The sequence below is a fragment of the Vidua chalybeata genome, chromosome Z, assembly GCF_026979565.1.
Source record: "Vidua chalybeata isolate OUT-0048 chromosome Z, bVidCha1 merged haplotype, whole genome shotgun sequence".
NCBI classification, from domain to species: domain Eukaryota; kingdom Metazoa; phylum Chordata; class Aves; order Passeriformes; family Viduidae; genus Vidua; species Vidua chalybeata.
This window is the reverse complement of record NC_071570.1, coordinates 75547200-75565712: the sequence shown is the minus strand read 5'-3', so window position 1 is coordinate 75565712 and position 18513 is coordinate 75547200. Positions and strand designations below refer to the sequence as shown.

Below are 18513 nucleotides of genomic sequence, written 5' to 3'. Positions count from 1 at the left end.
AACCTCTTCTGGCCCTGGAAGAGTGTTTGCTTTTTTTACCTGTGACTCAAGTCAGTTATTTTGGTTGCCTTTGGTCCAAATATATTTTGAAAGCTGTGATTACATCTTTCTGCCCTTGTAGAATAAACTTCCTGATTAGTGTTAATTTGGTGGTATTTCACAGTGGACTTGAAAACTGCTACTCTGTGTTTATGTGGAGCTTTTGGGTTTAGTTAGCGAGGCTGGAGTTCCTGCTTAGTTCTAAGGAAATTGAAATTCCATGGTTAAACCATCTGAGGTCACGATAGGAGATGTGGATACAAGCTGCTGAAAGCACCTGTTGTGTGCTTCTGTGCAAAGTGTTTATGTTTTCTTGGACTTACAAGTTAGTTCTTCATATTTAGTCGAGCTTCTTGTAAAAGATCAATGATGAAACAGCAAAATTGATGAATTTTCAGTTTACATGGTGTTCTAACTGCATGTTTCAAAAGACATCTAAGGAGCAGGATGCTGCAAGCTCCTCCATCCTGGCCTTGAACAATACCAGGGATGGGAGGCTGGACTATTTTGCATTAACTTATTGTGAAGTTGCTTTGTTCTCTTTCAGAGGACAGCAAACAGAAAAGATAACTGAACTTATTAGTTTAATTTACGTTTCAGGCTTCTAAGTGTGGCACAAAAAGGAGCACATCTACTGAAAGCAATGAACCCTGTGAAAAGAAGACCAAGGCAAGACAAATTACTCTGGAAGAGATCTGTAACCCACTGAAGACTCAGGATAAAAGTAAGTCCACTTTTAGCAAACCTTCAAGCACTGGCAGCCAGTAAATAAGTTTTTCATTGCCAGCTGCTCTGTTGCCTCAGAAATGCCCGAGTTCCATCTGGCTTTGAGCAGAGAATTTAATAATTTAATGCTGGTATGAAAACCAGTGAATGTAAAATTCATTACATTTCAATAGAAGGAATTAGCCTCTTGAGTTTCAAAGAGGGAACACTATTAAATTTGTTGGTGTGATGCTTTGAAATGTCACTAGTACAGCCTCAAGAGGCAAACTGCTTAAAGAAATGTATTGAAAAAAAATCTGCTCGATTCCCAGTATTCTTAGCTAACTTTATGGCTGTGCAGTTGTCAGTCCAAAAAATAGTGATGCATCTCTTCCCACGTGGAAAGAAGCACACAAGTGAGGAATATTGGTTTTCCAGGGAAGTTAACCAAGCTGTTTAAGTGCATGATTCTGTCAGGCTGGCAGAAATACTGCAGTGGGAGAGGGGAGGGAACACAGGGAAGAGAGACAATGGAGCAAAATGGTTGTGTTCTGTGTTTACTGATGTTCTTCTAATAGGCATTCCCTTTTAGAAAATAAGTTGCTAATATGTTTTTGTTGTGAATTTTCACCAAAGAAGAATCTCAGAAGTGTGAGAAGTCCCGTATCAGTTTGGAAACTCTGGGCAGGCTGAGAGAGTTCTGCAGTGATTCAGACCAGCAGTGTACCAGCCTCCGGGAGCATGGCTTTCAGGAGAAAGGGAAATGTCCCAGTATTACTGGGAGGAGCTCAGAACTGAAAAATCCTCTTCCGTCTTGGGACAGCAGCCCAAAGGCTGCACAGAAGGTATGCAGAGTGGATTGCTTGTTATGAGTTAAACCAGCAAGCTTTGGCACAAGCTTCCCTTTGTGCTCCTTTGCTCTGATGTGGAATGGAGCAGCAGAACCCCACAGACCTGGGTTTGTGTGCAGATGCTTTCAACACCCTCATAACACATGTTCAGAGCGGCACTTTGCTCAGCTTGCTTTCAGTTCCACCAGTTTTGATGTGGGCTCTCAAACTTCCAACAGGCTTTCTTTGCAAAAATGTTGTGTAGGGTTATCTCTGAGATGTGGCTTAATCTAGTTGCTGGTAAATCTAACCAGTAAAGGTGTCACTGCTTTTTTCATCTGCAGAAGGTAGGGGGTGCTCACACAAAAAATCGTCATGATATGTGTGGTGCAAGTCAAGAGACTTGAATGTAGTAAGAGTATTTTGCTTCCCCTTTACTTATGGGGGTAGTTAACATTAGTTAATTGGGGGGTTTGGGGGCCAGTTGCTCAGGTCCTAGAATGCATCTCATGGCTGCTCTTTAGTGGAGTTCTGCATCTGGCTTTTTGAGGGAAGGAGCTTGTATGAAAACCTGATTTTAACCTTCCCTCTCTTAGGGCTGTGACCTTTAACTGGGGTGGGGGGGTCTGCTTTGTGTGGATGTGGGGTCCAAATGCTGAAGTGAGCAGCTTGTGGCAAGATAATTCTGTTGTGGTAAGGGGTTGAGGTTATGAGGATGTGGTCAGTTGGAGAACCCAGAAAACTGATTCCAGGGCTGGCCTACCTTCCTTGGAAGGGGTCTTTTTAGCTGTTTGTATCTTGCTTTTTACTTACCAATCTTCCTCCAGCTGGTAACTTACACCATCTCAACAGGTCAGCTCTTGTGTTTGTTTTTACTCATTTTGCCTGGTTTCATGCCCTCATTTCACATGCTTTGTCATGACAGTTGCCTGTAAAACGAGACAAGGTCACCCTGTTTGGCTGGCACAGACCTTGGACTGAAGAGTGCTGACTCTGTGAGCTGAGGATTTTGCAGCGGAGACACCTGAGCTCCTGAGGCCACCCAAGTTCTGGGTGCAGGGCAGCTTTATTTGGGCTGGGCTGGGTTTTCTTGCTTAGTGCTGTGCAGCTGTGGGGGTTTTGCAGTCACAGCTAAGTGCTGTTTTTCCCCAGTTGTTCTTTGGCTGCACACTTTGTAGATGTCCATGTCCCAAAGTATAGTATTTAAGCTACCTCTGTTTTGTTTTGTTTTTGTTTTTTTTTCTTTCTGAATTGCCATTGCTGCTAAACAGTATGCTCACTTTGTTTCTTGTAATCTGAACGGGACCCTTGGTAGAAATGGAAGTTTACTGGATTTGTTTGCAGATGCAGAGTTTATAGCACAACCTGATTAATTGTGTTTTGAATAGTCACACGCTTTAAAAAACTCTGGAGGGTGTTGTCTTTGTATTTTGTTTAACCAGTATTATCTGTACTTGATCTTGTGATATAAGTGAGGAGGAATTTTGCTATAAGTGAAACACTTTTCAGCGTTTTTCTCTGCACTTCTGAACCCATCACTCTGCTGACAATACAGAACAGCGCAGCGTGGTAGAGCTGAAGCTGCTTGGCAAGAACAGGCTACACAATGTCATTGCAAATGATAAACTGCAGACAGAGTGAGCTAAAGCATTTCACAATTCAGGTTTTAGAAACTGTAGTGTAGATTTTCTGTGTTCTGAGAGGTTTGCTGAACTTATGAAGTGCAGACTAGAGAAGGAGTACAGTTTTGGTGTCTGAGACAGGGAACTGAGACTCGAATTGGTTTATTTCTCGATTTAATGTGGATTTTTGGAACATCATTAATCTCTTTGTGCTGGAGTTTCTCACCTGTAAACTGGAGCATTAATTCATCCTTATTTCAATGTATGGCCTGTTCAGACTGCCCAGCCTTTGCAGCCTGCATTTTCTTGGTCTGTGCTTTGAGAGCTTATGATACAGTAGGGTTCTGATTTCCCCTCAGGCGTCTTGATGACTAACTAGTTTTGTCTTTCATGACTTTTTAATTCCTTTTAATTCCAAATACACTGTATTTGTTCTGTATATCCTGCTGCAATAGTTGTGCTGCAGCTTGGGGGCACTTCAATGCAAGAGCAATCTTCAGGTGTGTGGTGAGTGCAAACCAAGGAGGGGGCGATTTGATTTGTTTGATGATTCCTAATTTCCACTTTTCCATCTTTTATTTACAGGAGGAGTTACAGTGTAATCTTAGTCAGTTTTCTGCGTCTCTTAAGTCTTATGAAAATTCTCAAAATTCATCAGAGACAAATCTTAATAAAAGAACCAAAAGCATTTACACTCCACTAGAACTCCAGTTCATAGAAATGAAGAAAAAGTATAAGGACGCTGTTTTGTGTGTGGAATGTGGATACAAATACCGGTTCTTTGGACAGGATGCAGAGGTAATTTTTTCCAAGACTATGGGAAGATACTTGGATTATGCTGTTGTCATCCTAGGTCTGTGGCCAGTTCTGGAAGGGAGGCTTCTCTGGGGGCATAAGTTTTAAGTTTTTTTTTGTTTTGTTTTGTTACTTGAAATTGGGATGAAAAATCTCTGCGTGCTGAAATGCAAGACTATCCATTATGCACTTTTTTTTTTTTTTTGCCAAAATGGCATTTATTACTCCGTAATCACATGGTAGTGCTTGCTGTCTTGTATATCGAGAATTTAAGGTGAGTTCCTAGAATAAATTTTTGTGGGGATTAAAGTTGGAAAACTTTGTGAGGTGAATTGCATGGCTCAGAACTCTGCTATAATATATATCTAACTGTAATGTATGACATTAGGAATCTTTCAGATTGAAAGGCAGTGGAGCAAGTGGTGTTAGAAAAGATGAATATAGCAGGTATAGCCTGGGTGCAGAGAGCATCCTGAATGCATGCCTGGATGTGGCACCTACACATGGCAGATCTGTAGGAGCTGGAAAGCACTATATAACAAACATAATGTTAAAGTAATGGTTTGTAAATGTTTCATAATGCTTTTCCTTATGATCTGCCCCAAAGTCGTTGCTACCAGCCTTTGTTTGGTGCTATTTTCACACTTGAGACCACTGAGAAATGTTGCTTGGTTACTGGGAATTCATTTTTCCCATCATATTTGTGCTGTGCAATTTGTCTGCTCATTTGCTGGTGTACTTACAGCCCAGAAATAGAAATATGCTGTTCAGATGGATGGGTCAGTGTTTGCCTGCAGGTCCTGCCTAACACCCCATTCTCTGCTCAGTGACCACTTGCCTTTTTGCTAAGGGGCAGAAAGACCATACAAATCACACATGATAATGTCACATTTTAGTAAGCGTTGTTACTCTTTTTTTATTAAGTGTTTAGTTTCCACTGCTGTTCAATATTGATTTCTCAGTATTTTAGTTGATTGGCCAGGTTAATCCTGTCTTTATGACCACAAACTAAATGCTTCCATTCCTGCTGGGTTTGCAGTGGCGTGAAAATCGTTTGACCTTTTGCTGAGCTGTGTTTCAGACCCTGTGTGTGTGCAGTGTGGGTGGTTTACCTCACAGTGGTAAAGATCAAGGTGCAACCTTTAAAACCTGACACCTGCAGCCTGTGATAGTGAATCCCCTGTTTATGGCAATGCTGGGACAGGGAGGTGGAGGGGCCCCTCCAGGCTTTCTCCTGGAATGTTTTCCCTTTGTCACCGAGCTTTTAATTGTAGTTGTGCATCACTGTTGTCACAGAGATAAGCTCCTTACCTTCTTAAATTACTTTGTGACCCGTGTGCTGACTCTTGTTGCAGATTGCAGCTAAGGAGCTGAACATTTACTGTCACCTGGATCACAACTTCATGACTGCCAGCATCCCCAGCCACCGGCTCTTCGTCCACGTGCGCCGCCTCGTAGCCAAGGGACACAAGGTTGCCCCTGACTCCTGCTAATTGAGTACAGGCCAGCCCTGAGAGAACTTGCACTGCCTGTACCAGCACTTAGTTTCAGCTGAGAAGTGGGCAGCTCATTATCCCCAGCTCCTGCAGTAGAAATGGCCAACTTCCCTTTGTTTCAATTTCTCTGTGTTGGGGGCGTCATGAGCCATTAGCAGATTCAGAGAAGTGTCTTCATTTTTTCAGGAACAGTTCCAGAACAATTATTTTTCTCAGTGTTTCAGTATCGAGTTTTTGCATTTAATAAGGAGAAATGTACATGTCCTCTCTCTGTTTTCTTGTTCCTCACATCCTTGTTTTTCTTATCCCAGCCCATTGTTTTTTTTTTTTCTCTGTTCCTTCCTATTCTGGATCCCTGTAATTCTGTGGCTTTCTGGTGATAAACGCTTTTTCTGCTTCAATTTCTAAGAAAAGGACTTGTAGATTCTAAATTGGATGCAAGAAACCATTCTCTAATAAGCAGTGGTGTCCAGCTAAATTGTTTCAAAATAGGATGAGAAGCACAGGTACAGAAGTTGAGAGGGCAGTCAGGAGTAGGAAAAAGGTCAGGAAAATAATATATAATTATAATAATGCCTTATAATCTCGTTAGTAGGACTGATGTGAGAGCCCTCTCTGTTGATGATGTATTTCAGCTTGAATTATGCATTTGTTGTTTACACATCTTAAAAAGATTGCCAGATATATAAAATTAAAAAAAAAAAAATTATTACCAGAGATCTGACTTTGTTTCTTGTTTGTCTGCCTGTAGGTTGGAGTAATAAAACAAATGGAGACTGCAGCACTGAAAGCTGCTGGAGAAAATAAAAGCTCTCTCTTCAGCCGTAAGCTGACTGCCCTCTACACTAAGTCTACACTTATTGGAGAAGATATCCTTTTCAAATAAACTTGGTTTCTGACTAACCTTTGGGAGGCCTTGATTCTAGTGTTATCACCAGGATGGAGCATGAGCAGCTAGTGGCTGACATAAGAGTGGCAGCAGGAAATAAAGTTCCCTTAATTTTTTTGTTGTGGTAAAGCATCTTGCTGCCTTTACAAACAATTTAGTCTCCTCAGGTCTGTAGGTTTGTTGTGTTTACTGTAGTTGCTTTCTGAAGTCATGGAGTGGACTTAGCAAATCTGCAGTGTCCTGCAGGTCTTGTCTAGAAAGTGTTAAAATGAGAGAGAAACAGCTTTTGACCAATTAATTTAATTTCTTCCACTTTTTGTTTTGCTCTATCCTGTCTTATCTACCTCATGCTTTAAACTTAATTTCTCAAACAAACTTAATAGATACCGGGAGCTAAAAAAATTGTTAGATTAATGTTTGAGAGAGTACAAGACTTAGATCTGGAAAGACCTGTGACCAGTCCACCCAAATCTGTGTAGTATTTCTTTTAACATTTGTTACATGTGAACCCTTTGTTGAAGCTGGACGATGCTGTAGATGTTGAAGAGGTAACAGCAGATGTCCCTGATAACTACCTCCTCTGCATCTGTGAAAACGGAGACAACCTGAAGGACAGGAAGAAAGGTGACATTGTTACAGGCATTGTGGTAAGTTAGTTTCTCACGAGTCAGTATTTTAGGGTCAGCGTGGGGTTGTTTTGTTGTGCATTTTGTTATTTTTCTGGGGAGGTGGGTGGCTACCTTGTTAAATTCATGACTGTTCTGTCTTTCAGATTTTATTTTGCGGGGGAGTAGGAATTGATTTTTTTTTTTTTTTTTTTTGCAAAAAAGAGGCACTTTAGGTAAGATGTCTATGTGTGAACTGTGATGGCTTTATATTTGAAAACTTCAGAAAAGGTATGGAGTGGATAGCTGAACATTTATCAAACTGGTTTTGCTCCTGTTTCACTTGAAAACATACTAGTGTTTTAACCAAATACACTAGGGAAATCATTAGTTCAGATGCTTTACAAATTTCAATGTTTAAACATATTTAGGGTCAATATTTTAAAGCTTGTGAACACTTTTTAGCTCTACAAAATAGCATTCTGTAGAGGATTTTTTACCACTTACACTTCAAATTTGTATTGGTGAAGATTAAACCCAGTCCTGTTTAACCAGCAAAACACAGTGATAACTGAAGCCCAGTCAGCTGGTAATGAATTAATTAAAAAGTATCTTGATTGTGTCTCTGTTTGAATGTCATACTGCTGCTGGGAGAGAACAACAGAAGAAAATTCCAGTTCAAATTACACGTGCATTTCATAGACTTCAGTTAATAGATCTGTCTAGTATTAAAAATTGAACAGTGATGGATTGGTAGGAACAAAAGCACATTTACATTTGTAAGGTATTGTTGCCACTTACCAAGACAAAGTTGTGTTAGGGTTTTGAAGTTATTTTTGTATCATGGGTTTGAAAAAAAAACAAAAAAACACTTTCAGGTTTCTTGATCTGCCGCTTCCACTGTGTGTAGCGGTGTGGTATAATTTTACACCGTAGATTTTCTTTCTGGTTAACAGTCTGAGCCACTGAAGCAGTCCCTGAAAATGTGAATATTCACAGGATGTATGTGTGTATGTCTCTGTTTGGCAGGCGATCCAGCCAACCACAGGAGAAGTAATTTTTGACAGTTTTCGGGACTGTGCTTCCCGCTCGGAGCTGGAGAGTCGGGTCCTGCGCCTGCAGCCAGTTGAAATAATTCTTCCATCTAGGCTGTCCGATCAATCTGAAAAGCTCATCCACAGTATAACCTCCATGAGGTGAGTTCTGTGGGCGGTTTGTAGTTTGGGGTTCTCTTTCCCAGAGCCACCAGTGGAGCTGAGATCCAGGAGCAGGTGTGGATGTGTAGTTCTGTCGTGGCCCTTTCCAGAGTGGCTGCAGTTTCCTGCTGGGTTCACAACTTCCCAAATCCCTCAGAGTTCTGGGCACTTGCTCCTAAGTTGTGTTTGGACTGAAGTTCATGGCTTCTGACTCTGGCCTGTGAAAGATTTGTGCACTTAAACGTTGTCATTGTTGTGGTCCTGCCACCACACTCCTGATCACAGGATCTGCTGGAATAATTTCCAAGCTCGTGCACTTACCTTTCAGATCTAAAAGAGGTGTTGTGTGGCTTTTCCCCCCCTGTTTGTCATAGTTTTGAGGTCTCTAAAAGACACCAGACCTCCTTTTCTATTACTGTAGATAGGTGTAGAAAGCCTTTGCAAATGGTATTTGATCCTGTTTGTCCCATTACACCATCTAGGACTTGGGTACAGATCTGGAAGTATTGTGACTGGTCATCTCTTTGCTCTGAGTTCTCTTGGCATGTTTCAAGAGGAAATTTGTTACCTGTTTTCTCTATATTTGTTACTTTTTCTGTGTAGTAAAGCCAGAGTAGGATGTAATTTTTAGGTTGATAGATGAAAGATGAAGCAGTCTTCTGAACAGAGGGGATGAAAGCTTGCAGATGCAATTTTCTGGAGGAAATTTCAGTTTTTCACTTTTTTAACCATGTAATTTTGGGCTGTAGAGAGCTGGTTTGGAGTTTGACATTTCAGTTTTGAATGAAATAGTCATTCTGGTGCAAATTTGGGAAAGTGGTTGCGATTTTTTTTTTCCTTTTTCTTTGTGTTTTTTTGGTTGTGGCACAGTTGAGAATGTTAATGAGTGACTTGTCATTTTTATGAAGACAAAAAAATGCTACCCATTAGCTGATTTTGTGAACAGGGATTAGTTTGTAGTTTTTTCACCTTTCTGGTAATTTACTGGGCAACTTTCTAGCCCAAATGCCCTGAATTACATGAGAGTGACAAAAAAAGAACACATTATTGCCCTACACCTCAGTAGCCTTATTTTAAAAACAATTCTTTGTGGATTTTTTTTTTTCTCGTACCAGAGATTAAACCACTAGAGGGCCCTGAAGTATTTCATAGTAATTTAAGTGATTTCAATATGCTACTTTCTTGTGCTTTTAATTAGGTTTGTTTTTGTGCAGTTTCTTTTGTACAGTGGTAATTTACTCTTAATGCATATTGAGATGTCTGTAGTGTTCAGGTTTGGTTATTGGCCCAGTATCTGGTGATTTTATCTTTTAGCAGCTCTTTTCTAAAACCTGTGGTTGAGAATCTTCCCTGAGCCGTAAAAAGTTAAATTTCCATAATTTTTTAAAGACCTTTCTAAATAAAACAGTGGGAACCAGATCTTGTGGTTCAAGAAGGGTCTTCATCTCTTTGTGTGTTAGGGGTGCAGCAGAAAAACATTGGGATGATGAAAACAGAGTAGAGATGGGGAGAGAAGTAGTCCCAGGAGACTAGAGCTTGGAGAGGTTGGGAGAAGAGGAGAGGAGAGAAGGGAGAAGAGAAAGGGAAGGGAAAAAGAGGAAGGAAAGGGAAGAGAAGGGAAAGAGGAAGAGAAGGGAGAAGAGAAGGGAAAGAAGAAAAGGAGGGAAAAGAGAAAGAGAAGGGAGAGGGGGAAGAGAAGAGAAAAGAAAAGAGAAAGAGGAAGAAAAGAGAAGAGGGAGAGAAAGGGAAAGAGGAAGAGAAGTCTTTTTACTCCTCCTGTGTAGTGTGAGAGTTGCAGCAGGGGTGATTTGGTGTTGGATGTTGTGTACTAGGGCTTGGCACTGAGTGAGCAAGGTGATGTGGCCAGCACAAGGACTGTGCTTAGGGTTACCAAAAGAATGAAATAAAATGTTGAGCTAAGCTGCAGCTTTGTGAGAGAAGCCCTAAGTTAGTTCAGTGCCCCTTTACACTGCCAAGAGTTGAAAGTCTCTGTGCTTCCCTTCATTTTCTGTGAGGGTTTGTTTTTTTTTTATTCTTTACTATTCTAGGGTGGATTCAATGACTAGAAAATACTATTCAAGCACACTGAGCTGGGGGCCAGTGAAGAGCCTTCCCTCAAAAGCAAAGCTTATATTAAAAGTAGGTTACAAAAAGTGGTTCAGGACAAACTGCTCTGGTGGGTACTGTGCTGTTTCCAAACTGTTAGTAAATCTGTTTGCAAGTGCTGACCCACCTGGAACAAAATCTTGTCATGGTTTTAACTTCCTTTTTTCTAGAAATCAAAGAAAAAGTCTTGCCTTCAGAAAATACTGTTAATTTTTTTCCAAAGAACAGAGTGTTTTGTACTCCAAGTTCTTTCTAGTCGAGAGTCAGCACCCACCCTCCTTAACATGTTGTCTGCTTTAAAACCTGGCCTGTATTGGTCTCCTGACATTGTCTTTGAGGCTCCTTGGGGATATTTTTGCTCCTCTCATGTTGCCCCTTCCTTGTTTCCTTGAAAAATTCAGTGCCTCTTCAGAGTACTCCATCGTTCCTCTTTTTTTCCATTTGCCCCTTTTTTTTTTTGCAGTGTTTCATTCTGTAGCATTCTTGGACACCCTGTGGAAGCACACTGATCACAAGTAACTTTAAACCCACAGCGTTCCACCCAGGTCTGCGCTGTTTGCTTTAGGCTGCAGGTAGTCTGCACCTTCTTGCCTGTGGTAACCCTAAGGTTCTGAATATGGGGTTCAGGTTTCTGCTCTCTCCTGAGTACTGCAGTAGTCTTTGGCTTGGAGTTGGTTCCCTGGAATCCCCCTCTCTTTCAGACCCATTGAGAAATAAAGCTCATCCTCCCTCTCCAGGCATGATGGAATCCCTCGAGTAGGTGAACCTCCATCATGTTCAACACAAGCCTTTTTAATTTGTGTTTCAGGACCTCTGCAAATATAATTTCAAGCTCTTTCTGCTAAGTGCAGTGCTAATAGCCCTCTGGTTTAGCAGTGGCCTCTGCTTTAAACTGTATTGGGTGAGGTCTCTGCAGGTTTGTTCCTCTCCAGTTTCTGTCATGGTCTCTTAGAGTGAGCTGTAGTGGATTTATTACATTTGGTCAATAGCTGTTCAGTGCTAATTGCTCTCATGGACAGAGTTATGGATTTATGCCATCAGTCAAGTAGAAACTGAGCTGGGATGAACTCTGACTCGTAACTGCTGTGTACGAAATGCTTTTAATTTTGTGGTCTATATGTGACTGCTGGTTGCTCAGATCAGATCATTCATGTAGTTAATGTTGAGGATTTTTTTTTTTTTTTGTGAAGGGCGTGTGCATTTATTTACATAGCTCCTGAGGTTTGTAGGTGAGCAAGGACAGGAAGGGTTGTAGTGGCAAAAACAAGACCCCAAAGGGTTACAGTGAGAGTAAACAGCATTGCACATTAAGTGGTGGAACAGAGAGGAGTGGAGAGTGTCTGAAGGGCTGGTGATCATAAAAAACAGTGGTTTGTATAGCTTGTAGTGTTCCCATGGATTTTTAAGTGAAGGGCAAGCTGTGACAACCATCTTGAGAATGTTTTGTGTCAGTGGAAGCTGCAAGCAGTTAAATTTGCAGCAGGGAAGAAAAAAGCGACGGAAGTGCAAAAGCAGCACGTGAGCTTTTTTTCTGTAAATACAAACCCCAAATGCATCAGTGAACAGGTATTCACTGACCAAAGGGGTGTTTTGCCCTGCTGAGAGCCCAGCCCATGGTCTGTGCAGCCAGCTGCTTGAGATGGTCATGTCAGAGCTCTCTCCTTTTGAATGGACAGGGGGGAAAAAAAATCCACCACAGTATTGCCACCTCATGCAGTGGCCTGGAAGAGTTGCTGGATGGTGTTTTTTGGCAGTTTTATCCAGTCTCAGTCAGGACATGCTGCTGTTCTCAGCAGTGGCATTCGTTATCTTCTGTGGCATTGCAGGTGAGGGAGGTGTGGGGCTCACCTCTTGTTTGACAAATTGCTGAAGAGTGAAGTGTATTGATTTGCCACACCTGCCTGACTGCCCCTCACAGTTTGGGGTGTCCTCTGGCTGGAATTACTGTCCCCCCATGCACGTGGAGTTGTTGATGCAGGGACACGAAGAGGCAGTTTCAAAGCCCTGTGTCCAAATGCAGAATGCAGTGCACTGTCCTTACCCTGGATGGTAAAATAGATTAAAAAAATGTTAGCACTGCTTTTTACAGCAACATCTGGCCTTTGCAGGCCTTGCCTTGCCCAGCCCTTGTGTTTTTGTGAATTTCCCCCCAGGCCAAAGCTCTGATGAGCTTCCCTGGCTCAAAGGTGCATTATTTCTCATGTGACTGCAAAGCATGGAAAACGTGCTGTGTTCAGCAGCTGCATTTGTGGCATTATTGCACTGATTAGTAATATTCATGGGTGTGGACTTTTTTTCCCCTCCCCTCCATTTAAGGTAGAAATTATTAAATTAAGAACAATTAGGTCTTGAGCCTTGATGCTTGTCCAGTTTCTTGGTGTCAAGAAGCTAACTTTTACATAGGGAAAAAAAGAAGAAAAAAAAAAAACTTACCTTATAAACAGAAGTAGGAAAAAAAAAACTTTAAAGCCTTTATTAGCATGTTTTGGCAACTGTTTGATTTATTATTACGGGACAGATCAGAAATTGTAGGAGGTGACAAGTAAGTTGTCCTCTCTGGGTGTGATGTTTCTTGCTTCTTCTTTCAGTATATATTCATATGCTGTAATTTTTCACATATTCAAATGGAGAATGACTCTTAAGCTCTTAAAACTGGCATGTAAGTTTAAATCTTTTTTAGCAGTCTATGAATGTTGGCATATTTATTAAAGTCCTAGCCTAGTCCTATTTTGTTTCAATAAGGACTGCTTTTTCGTAATTTATTCAGCTTTGAAGCTGACTTGGGACATAACTCCTTCCCTGTGAGACAGTGGCCTTGGATGTGTTAACTTCTCAAACACTACTTCTTCCCCCATTTCCTGCCCTCATTGTTAGGAGTTAGAAATTGCCAGGAATTAGAAATTCAGCAGTTTTAATCCAGGCAGTGATGTCAATGAGACAATGTGGGAGAGAGGAAGACTGAGGCTGTCTGCATGTTTGACATGCAGGTAGCAGTGAGGTGGAGTGAGGAGAGTAAAGCTTTTGTTGTCCTGGTTCCCAACCCTTCCTGAGCTGGGGAAGAGAGAAAGGCCACGAATTTATTTATTTTTCATACACCCGGAATGTAGTTGTTTTCTTAATTTTGGAGAGAATGGAACTGAAGTGGGGTTTTAAGTGCCATCAGTCCGATGAACTGCAGAAAGAAACAAGATTTATCTTCTGGGCTGTCTTTAGCAGTTAAATTCTGTGCTTGACTGAGAACGTTTGTCTCTTTTAATAGATGTTCTTTCCTGTGTATGGCAGAGGTAAGAGGCTTTTGGTAAATTACACTCCTGAGGAGTGTGCTTTAGGCATGGACTCTTCCTCTGGGAATTTGCAACAGTACAAATGACTGTTAGATGTTCAAAATTCACCTGAATGTTTTCTGGGTTCTTAATGGAGAATTTGAAATCACTACTATTGTATTTAACTCTGTATTACTTAGCAGCACGGTATTTTTTAAAGCAAAAAGATTTTGTTTAAGACACTTGCTTTCAGCTTATGTGAAAGACTTTCAGCAGCGGGAGGTAGATGTACTTAAGAACATTTTCTAGCAAATATATTTGAGTGTATTTGTGCTTTTTGTTGTGCCTGTCAGGCCAGCTTCTGTCAGGTAGAAGATAACTGTTAGCCCCTCCATCCCTACAGCTGTGCTCCTGCTCTCTGGAGTCTTTGCCACCTCCTCCTGTCTCTGCCCTTCTGTTTATGTGTCTTGGGTGTCCTTGTCCTCATTTCCAGCCAGATTCCAGGCATTCCTGGCAGCCTGGCAGTGTCCTTCTCCTGCAGCCCCCTCTGCAGAGCTGAGGCTGAGGGGACCTTCAGGTGGAGAGAGAAGCAGCAGGTACGACCTTGGGGGGGGTGCAAGTGACACCCCTCCAACCTGCCTCATCTGTCGCATGCCCTGGGCAGTGCAGGGCTGTGGAAAGGAAGGATAACTTTCCTGGACAGCTTCCTGGACAGCCACCTGCCACCTCACTGCACGCCTTCTGCTGCTTTGTGGCTGTGCATCTTCCTTTTTACTAAACAGGTCTTGCCAGGGCTTGAGGAGGAGCCAGGAGAGCACTGGGAAGAGCAAGGTGGTGTTCATATAATCATGGAGGCCTTTGGTTGGAAGGGGCTTTTATAGGTCATCCAGGCCAACCCCCCTGCTGCAGGTGGGTCAGAGCCCTGTCCAGCCACACCTTGAGTGTCTCCAGGGGTGGGGCACCCACCTCCTCCTGGGCACCCTGTGCCAGGGCCTCTCCGCCCTCATGGTGAAATTCTCCTTCCCCATATCCAGTCTGAATCTGCTCTCTTTGAGTTTAAAAGCATCAACCCTTGCCATGTCTCAGCAGACCTACTGAAAATTCTGTCCCCATCTTCCTTATGGGCCCCCTGTAAGAATTGCAAGGCCACGCTGAGCTCAGCCCAAAGCTTCTCCTGCCCGGCTGAGCAATGGCAGCCGTGCCAGCCTTTCCTGCCAGCAGAGCTGCTGCATCCCTCTGCTCATCCTGGAGCCTCCTCTGGCCTGGCTGCAGCAGCTCCAGCTCCTCCCTGGGCTGGCCCAGGGCTGGGGCAGCTCTGCAGGTGGGCTCTGAGCTGAGGGGCAGAGGGGCAGAATCCCCCCTGCCCTGCTGCCCCCGCTGGGCTCAGCCCAGCTCAGGCTTTGGGCTCTGGGCTCAGCCCAGCTCAGCCTTTGGGCTCTGGGCTCAGCCCAGCACAGGGATTTGGGCTCTGGGCTCAGCCCAGCTCAGGCTTTGGGCTCTGGGCTCAGCCCAGCACAGGGATTTGGGCTCTGGGCTCAGCCCAGCTCAGGCTTTGGGCTCTGGGCTCAGCCCAGCTCAGGCTTTGGGCTCTGGGCTCAGCCCAGCACAGGGATTTGGGCTCTGGGCTCAGCCCAGCTCAGGCTTTGGGCTCTGGGCTCAGCCCAGCTCAGGCTTTGGGCTCTGGGCTCAGCCCAGCACAGGGATTTGGGCTCTGGGCTCAGCCCAGCTCAGGCTTTGGGCTCTGGGCTCAGCCCAGCTCAGGCTTTGGGCTCAGCCCAGCTCAGGCTTTGGGCTTTGGGCTCAGCCCAGCTCAGGCTTTGGGCTCAGCCCAGCTCAGGCTTTGGGCTTTGGGCTCAGCCCAGCACAGGCTTTGGGCTCTGGGCTCAGCCCAGCACAGGCTTTGGGCTCTGGGCTCAGCCCAGCTCAGGCTCTGGGCTCAGCCCAGCTCAGGCTTTGGGGTCCCAGCTGTGCCCACAGCAGCCCCAGGCCTCCTCCAGGGCTGCTCCCTCTGCTCAGCCCAGCCTGGATCCAGGCCTGACCTGGGGGCAGGTCACTGATGTCCACGGGGACTCAGCCTTTGACCACTGCCCTCTGGATGTGCACAGCCAACTGATTCCTGATTCCTGATTAACAGTCCATCCATCAGACCCATTCCCAGGGCAGTGCTGGTTTTTTTTGTCACTAGGCAAAAAAAAAAAAAAAGGCAAAAAAAAAACCCCCAAAAAAACCCCAAAAAACCCCAAGACCAGCAAAAACAAACTGCAACAACAAAAGAACCACACACAAAAGACCTCAAAACTAAAACTGAGGAAAAAGAAGCCACCCAAAAAAAAAAAAAAAAAAAAACCAAACCAAAAAAAAAAAACCAAAAAAGAAAAATATATTCATTTGAGAGAAAGGGAGCTAGGAAGAGGGGGGGGGAAGCCTTTAATTAAAGGGAAACAGGTTGTGTAGCTGTCAGAAATCCTTACTTAGAGTATTAATTGATTTGTGAAGCTGTTTTAATTGTCTGAAAAGATAGCACATGAATTTGCATCCTGAAGTGGAGAAGTTAAGCCTTACCATAATGCATCCTGTGTACATTGCCAATACAGTGCACTTGTTATTCCTCATGGCTTTGAGAAAAAATCCCAGCTTGGTTTGTCTCTGGAAGGCAGCACTGGGATTGGTGCTTTGAGTTAATCTAGGTGGAAATAGCCCTGTGTGACAAAGCAGTCAGGGTGTGAGAAATCACACGTGCCCCAGCTTTTGGGCCCAGCCAGAGTCAGAGCACAGAGCTGACCTGGCACCAGAAGCTGAATGCCAGTGCCCTTGGGCTGCCTAAGCAAACAAACGCTTTCATAAATGCCATCATCAAATGCACTTGTAATTAACTTCAACTAAGTTATATTTTGGAATGCTTGTTTTGGAATCTGCTGTTCAGCACTCAAAGCCATGATGTAATTTTTGAGCCATGGCAGAGGGGAAGGCACGCACTCTATCAATTAATCATCCTGTGGTGCATAATTAGCACACTATCAGATGTTACTAACTGCAGAGTAACACGTTTGGTTTTTACTGTTCTGAGGAAAGGAGCCCCAGCATGGAGTTTCACCTGCAGCTTTGGAGTGCTGCTGGTGGGTTAAGTAAAAAATTGACTTCAGGGGGGTTAAGGAGTTGTGTTCCCACAGCCCCTTTTTATCTGATCATGGCAAAAGTTTTTGTGGCATCATATCGAGCTGCAGGAGGAAATGGAGACCCACAAACACCAAGAAACCTCTTTCTTTTAACATAATCCCTTTTTCTGTTTGTTTTTTAAAGAAAGAGAGCTTGTCCTGAGTGTGGCCATGTTGAGAGTGGTACATTTGGAGTTGGCTGTTGAGAGAGGACTCAGCAGGATCTGAAATCCCTCTGCACAGGAAGGATTTCAAAAACATGAAGGAATTAATGTATGTTAACAAGGGTGTGTTTTCAGATACTTCTGGCTCTTCACTGAGCATGAGCAGAATCTAGAGCAGCACCCTTCATGCTGAGCTGGGTGAAAGGAGTTCTTGGGATTTTGCTGGGAACATTCTTTATATTCTTTATAAAGAATATAAATACATTCTTTATATTTATATTCTTTATATTATGCCATATGACATACTATGCCAACAACTTCTTGTATTTTAAAACAACGACATACAACTTCAAGTTTAATACAACTTCCTTGTATTTTAGAAGACACTGTGAACAGAAATCTGTGTCTTGTGAACAAAAACCTTTTATCTGACAAAAAAAACTCAGTTTCACTTAGGACTTTTATCCCTCTGCTCCCTCTAATATTGTGACCATTTAATTGGTTGGTAATAACAGAGGATTTATTACTCAGTTTCCTTCAGTCCTGAGTTACAAAATCTAGTAAGTTGGAGTAAGTATCCATTGTCTGTAGAATTAAGGTGCTGTTTATTTCTTCAATTTTTGACTTACTTGAAAAGCCCCAGGCAGAGCAAAGATAAAAGTCTGCCACCTGTTTTCAGCTCACTTCTCCAGAGATGATGTGCAGCCTTGTGGTACTTAAAATTATATTTTGAGCTGAACCATTGCCAGCCCCCAAAGAGTAAACATGAGATAAATTGAATTTCAATTTAGAATTCTTTCTTGTTTTTTTTTTTTTTTTCCTTAAAAGCATACCAGTTGGCCCAAGCTGCCTTCACCTTCTTCCTCGAAATGTTTTTTTGTTCCATTTGTAAAATAATTTAAGTGGCTTTTTGCAGTTGGCTCCTTAATGGTAAATCCTTGGAAAGAAAAATTACATAGTGCGCAGCATCTGTTAAGTTACATGCTAAATTTACCCATGGGAACAACTGCCTTGCTTTTTCTCTTGTATTAGCTTTTCACAGAACAGGAAATCAAGGTAAATAACAATTTCTGGTGAAAACATCCCACTCTTGGATTACAGGAATGTGGATTAAGGCAAAAATATTTTATGTAGGGGATAGAATTGTTAACACTCTACTTGTATTTATTCTGTTAGAGATGAGACTGTGTTTAAGCATCTTTGTACATCTCACAGGAAAGCCTGAAATGATTTGTTGAAAAATTAACAAGTTCAATTAATCACATTTAATGGACTCTTAAATCTGTATCAGCTTATCAAAGGAGACATTAATTAAAAGTGTAATTGCCCAGCCAGATGTATCCCGTTTTCTGTCCAGCAGCCTCTATTAAAACCATTACAAAACATGCAAAGCTCTTTATCTGCGGGAGATGAGAAGTTGCCCGTGCCAAATTCTGCTTCAGCAGGGAGATTTCCATGGTGTTTTTGGGCTGAGGCTGAGCAGATCTTCCTGCAGGGGCAGAGTGTTTTGTGCTGTGGTTTTACAGGGCTGGTTCCCAGGCTGTCCCCAGGTGCCAGGAGGGCTCCTGGACCCGTCCCACGTTTCAGCTGCCCAGCTGTGAGGAGTTTGGGAGCTGCAGAGCTCCCAGAATAGGGAATCTCTGGGGAT

General features: G+C 42.9%; 1 protein-coding gene across 1 annotated transcript in view; it reads left to right on the top strand.

Annotated features, from left to right (window-relative positions):
- Positions 1–18513, top strand: part of MSH3 (mutS homolog 3) — a 96059-nt gene that overhangs the window by 1478 nt on the left and 76068 nt on the right. The window contains exons 2-8 of the mRNA XM_053932022.1: positions 640–763; positions 1381–1589; positions 3782–3994; positions 5347–5463; positions 6239–6356; positions 6878–7023; positions 8011–8177. Of these exons, the coding sequence (XP_053787997.1) occupies positions 640–763; positions 1381–1589; positions 3782–3994; positions 5347–5463; positions 6239–6356; positions 6878–7023; positions 8011–8177 (1094 nt within the window). The remainder of the gene's footprint in view (positions 1–639; positions 764–1380; positions 1590–3781; positions 3995–5346; positions 5464–6238; positions 6357–6877; positions 7024–8010; positions 8178–18513) is intronic.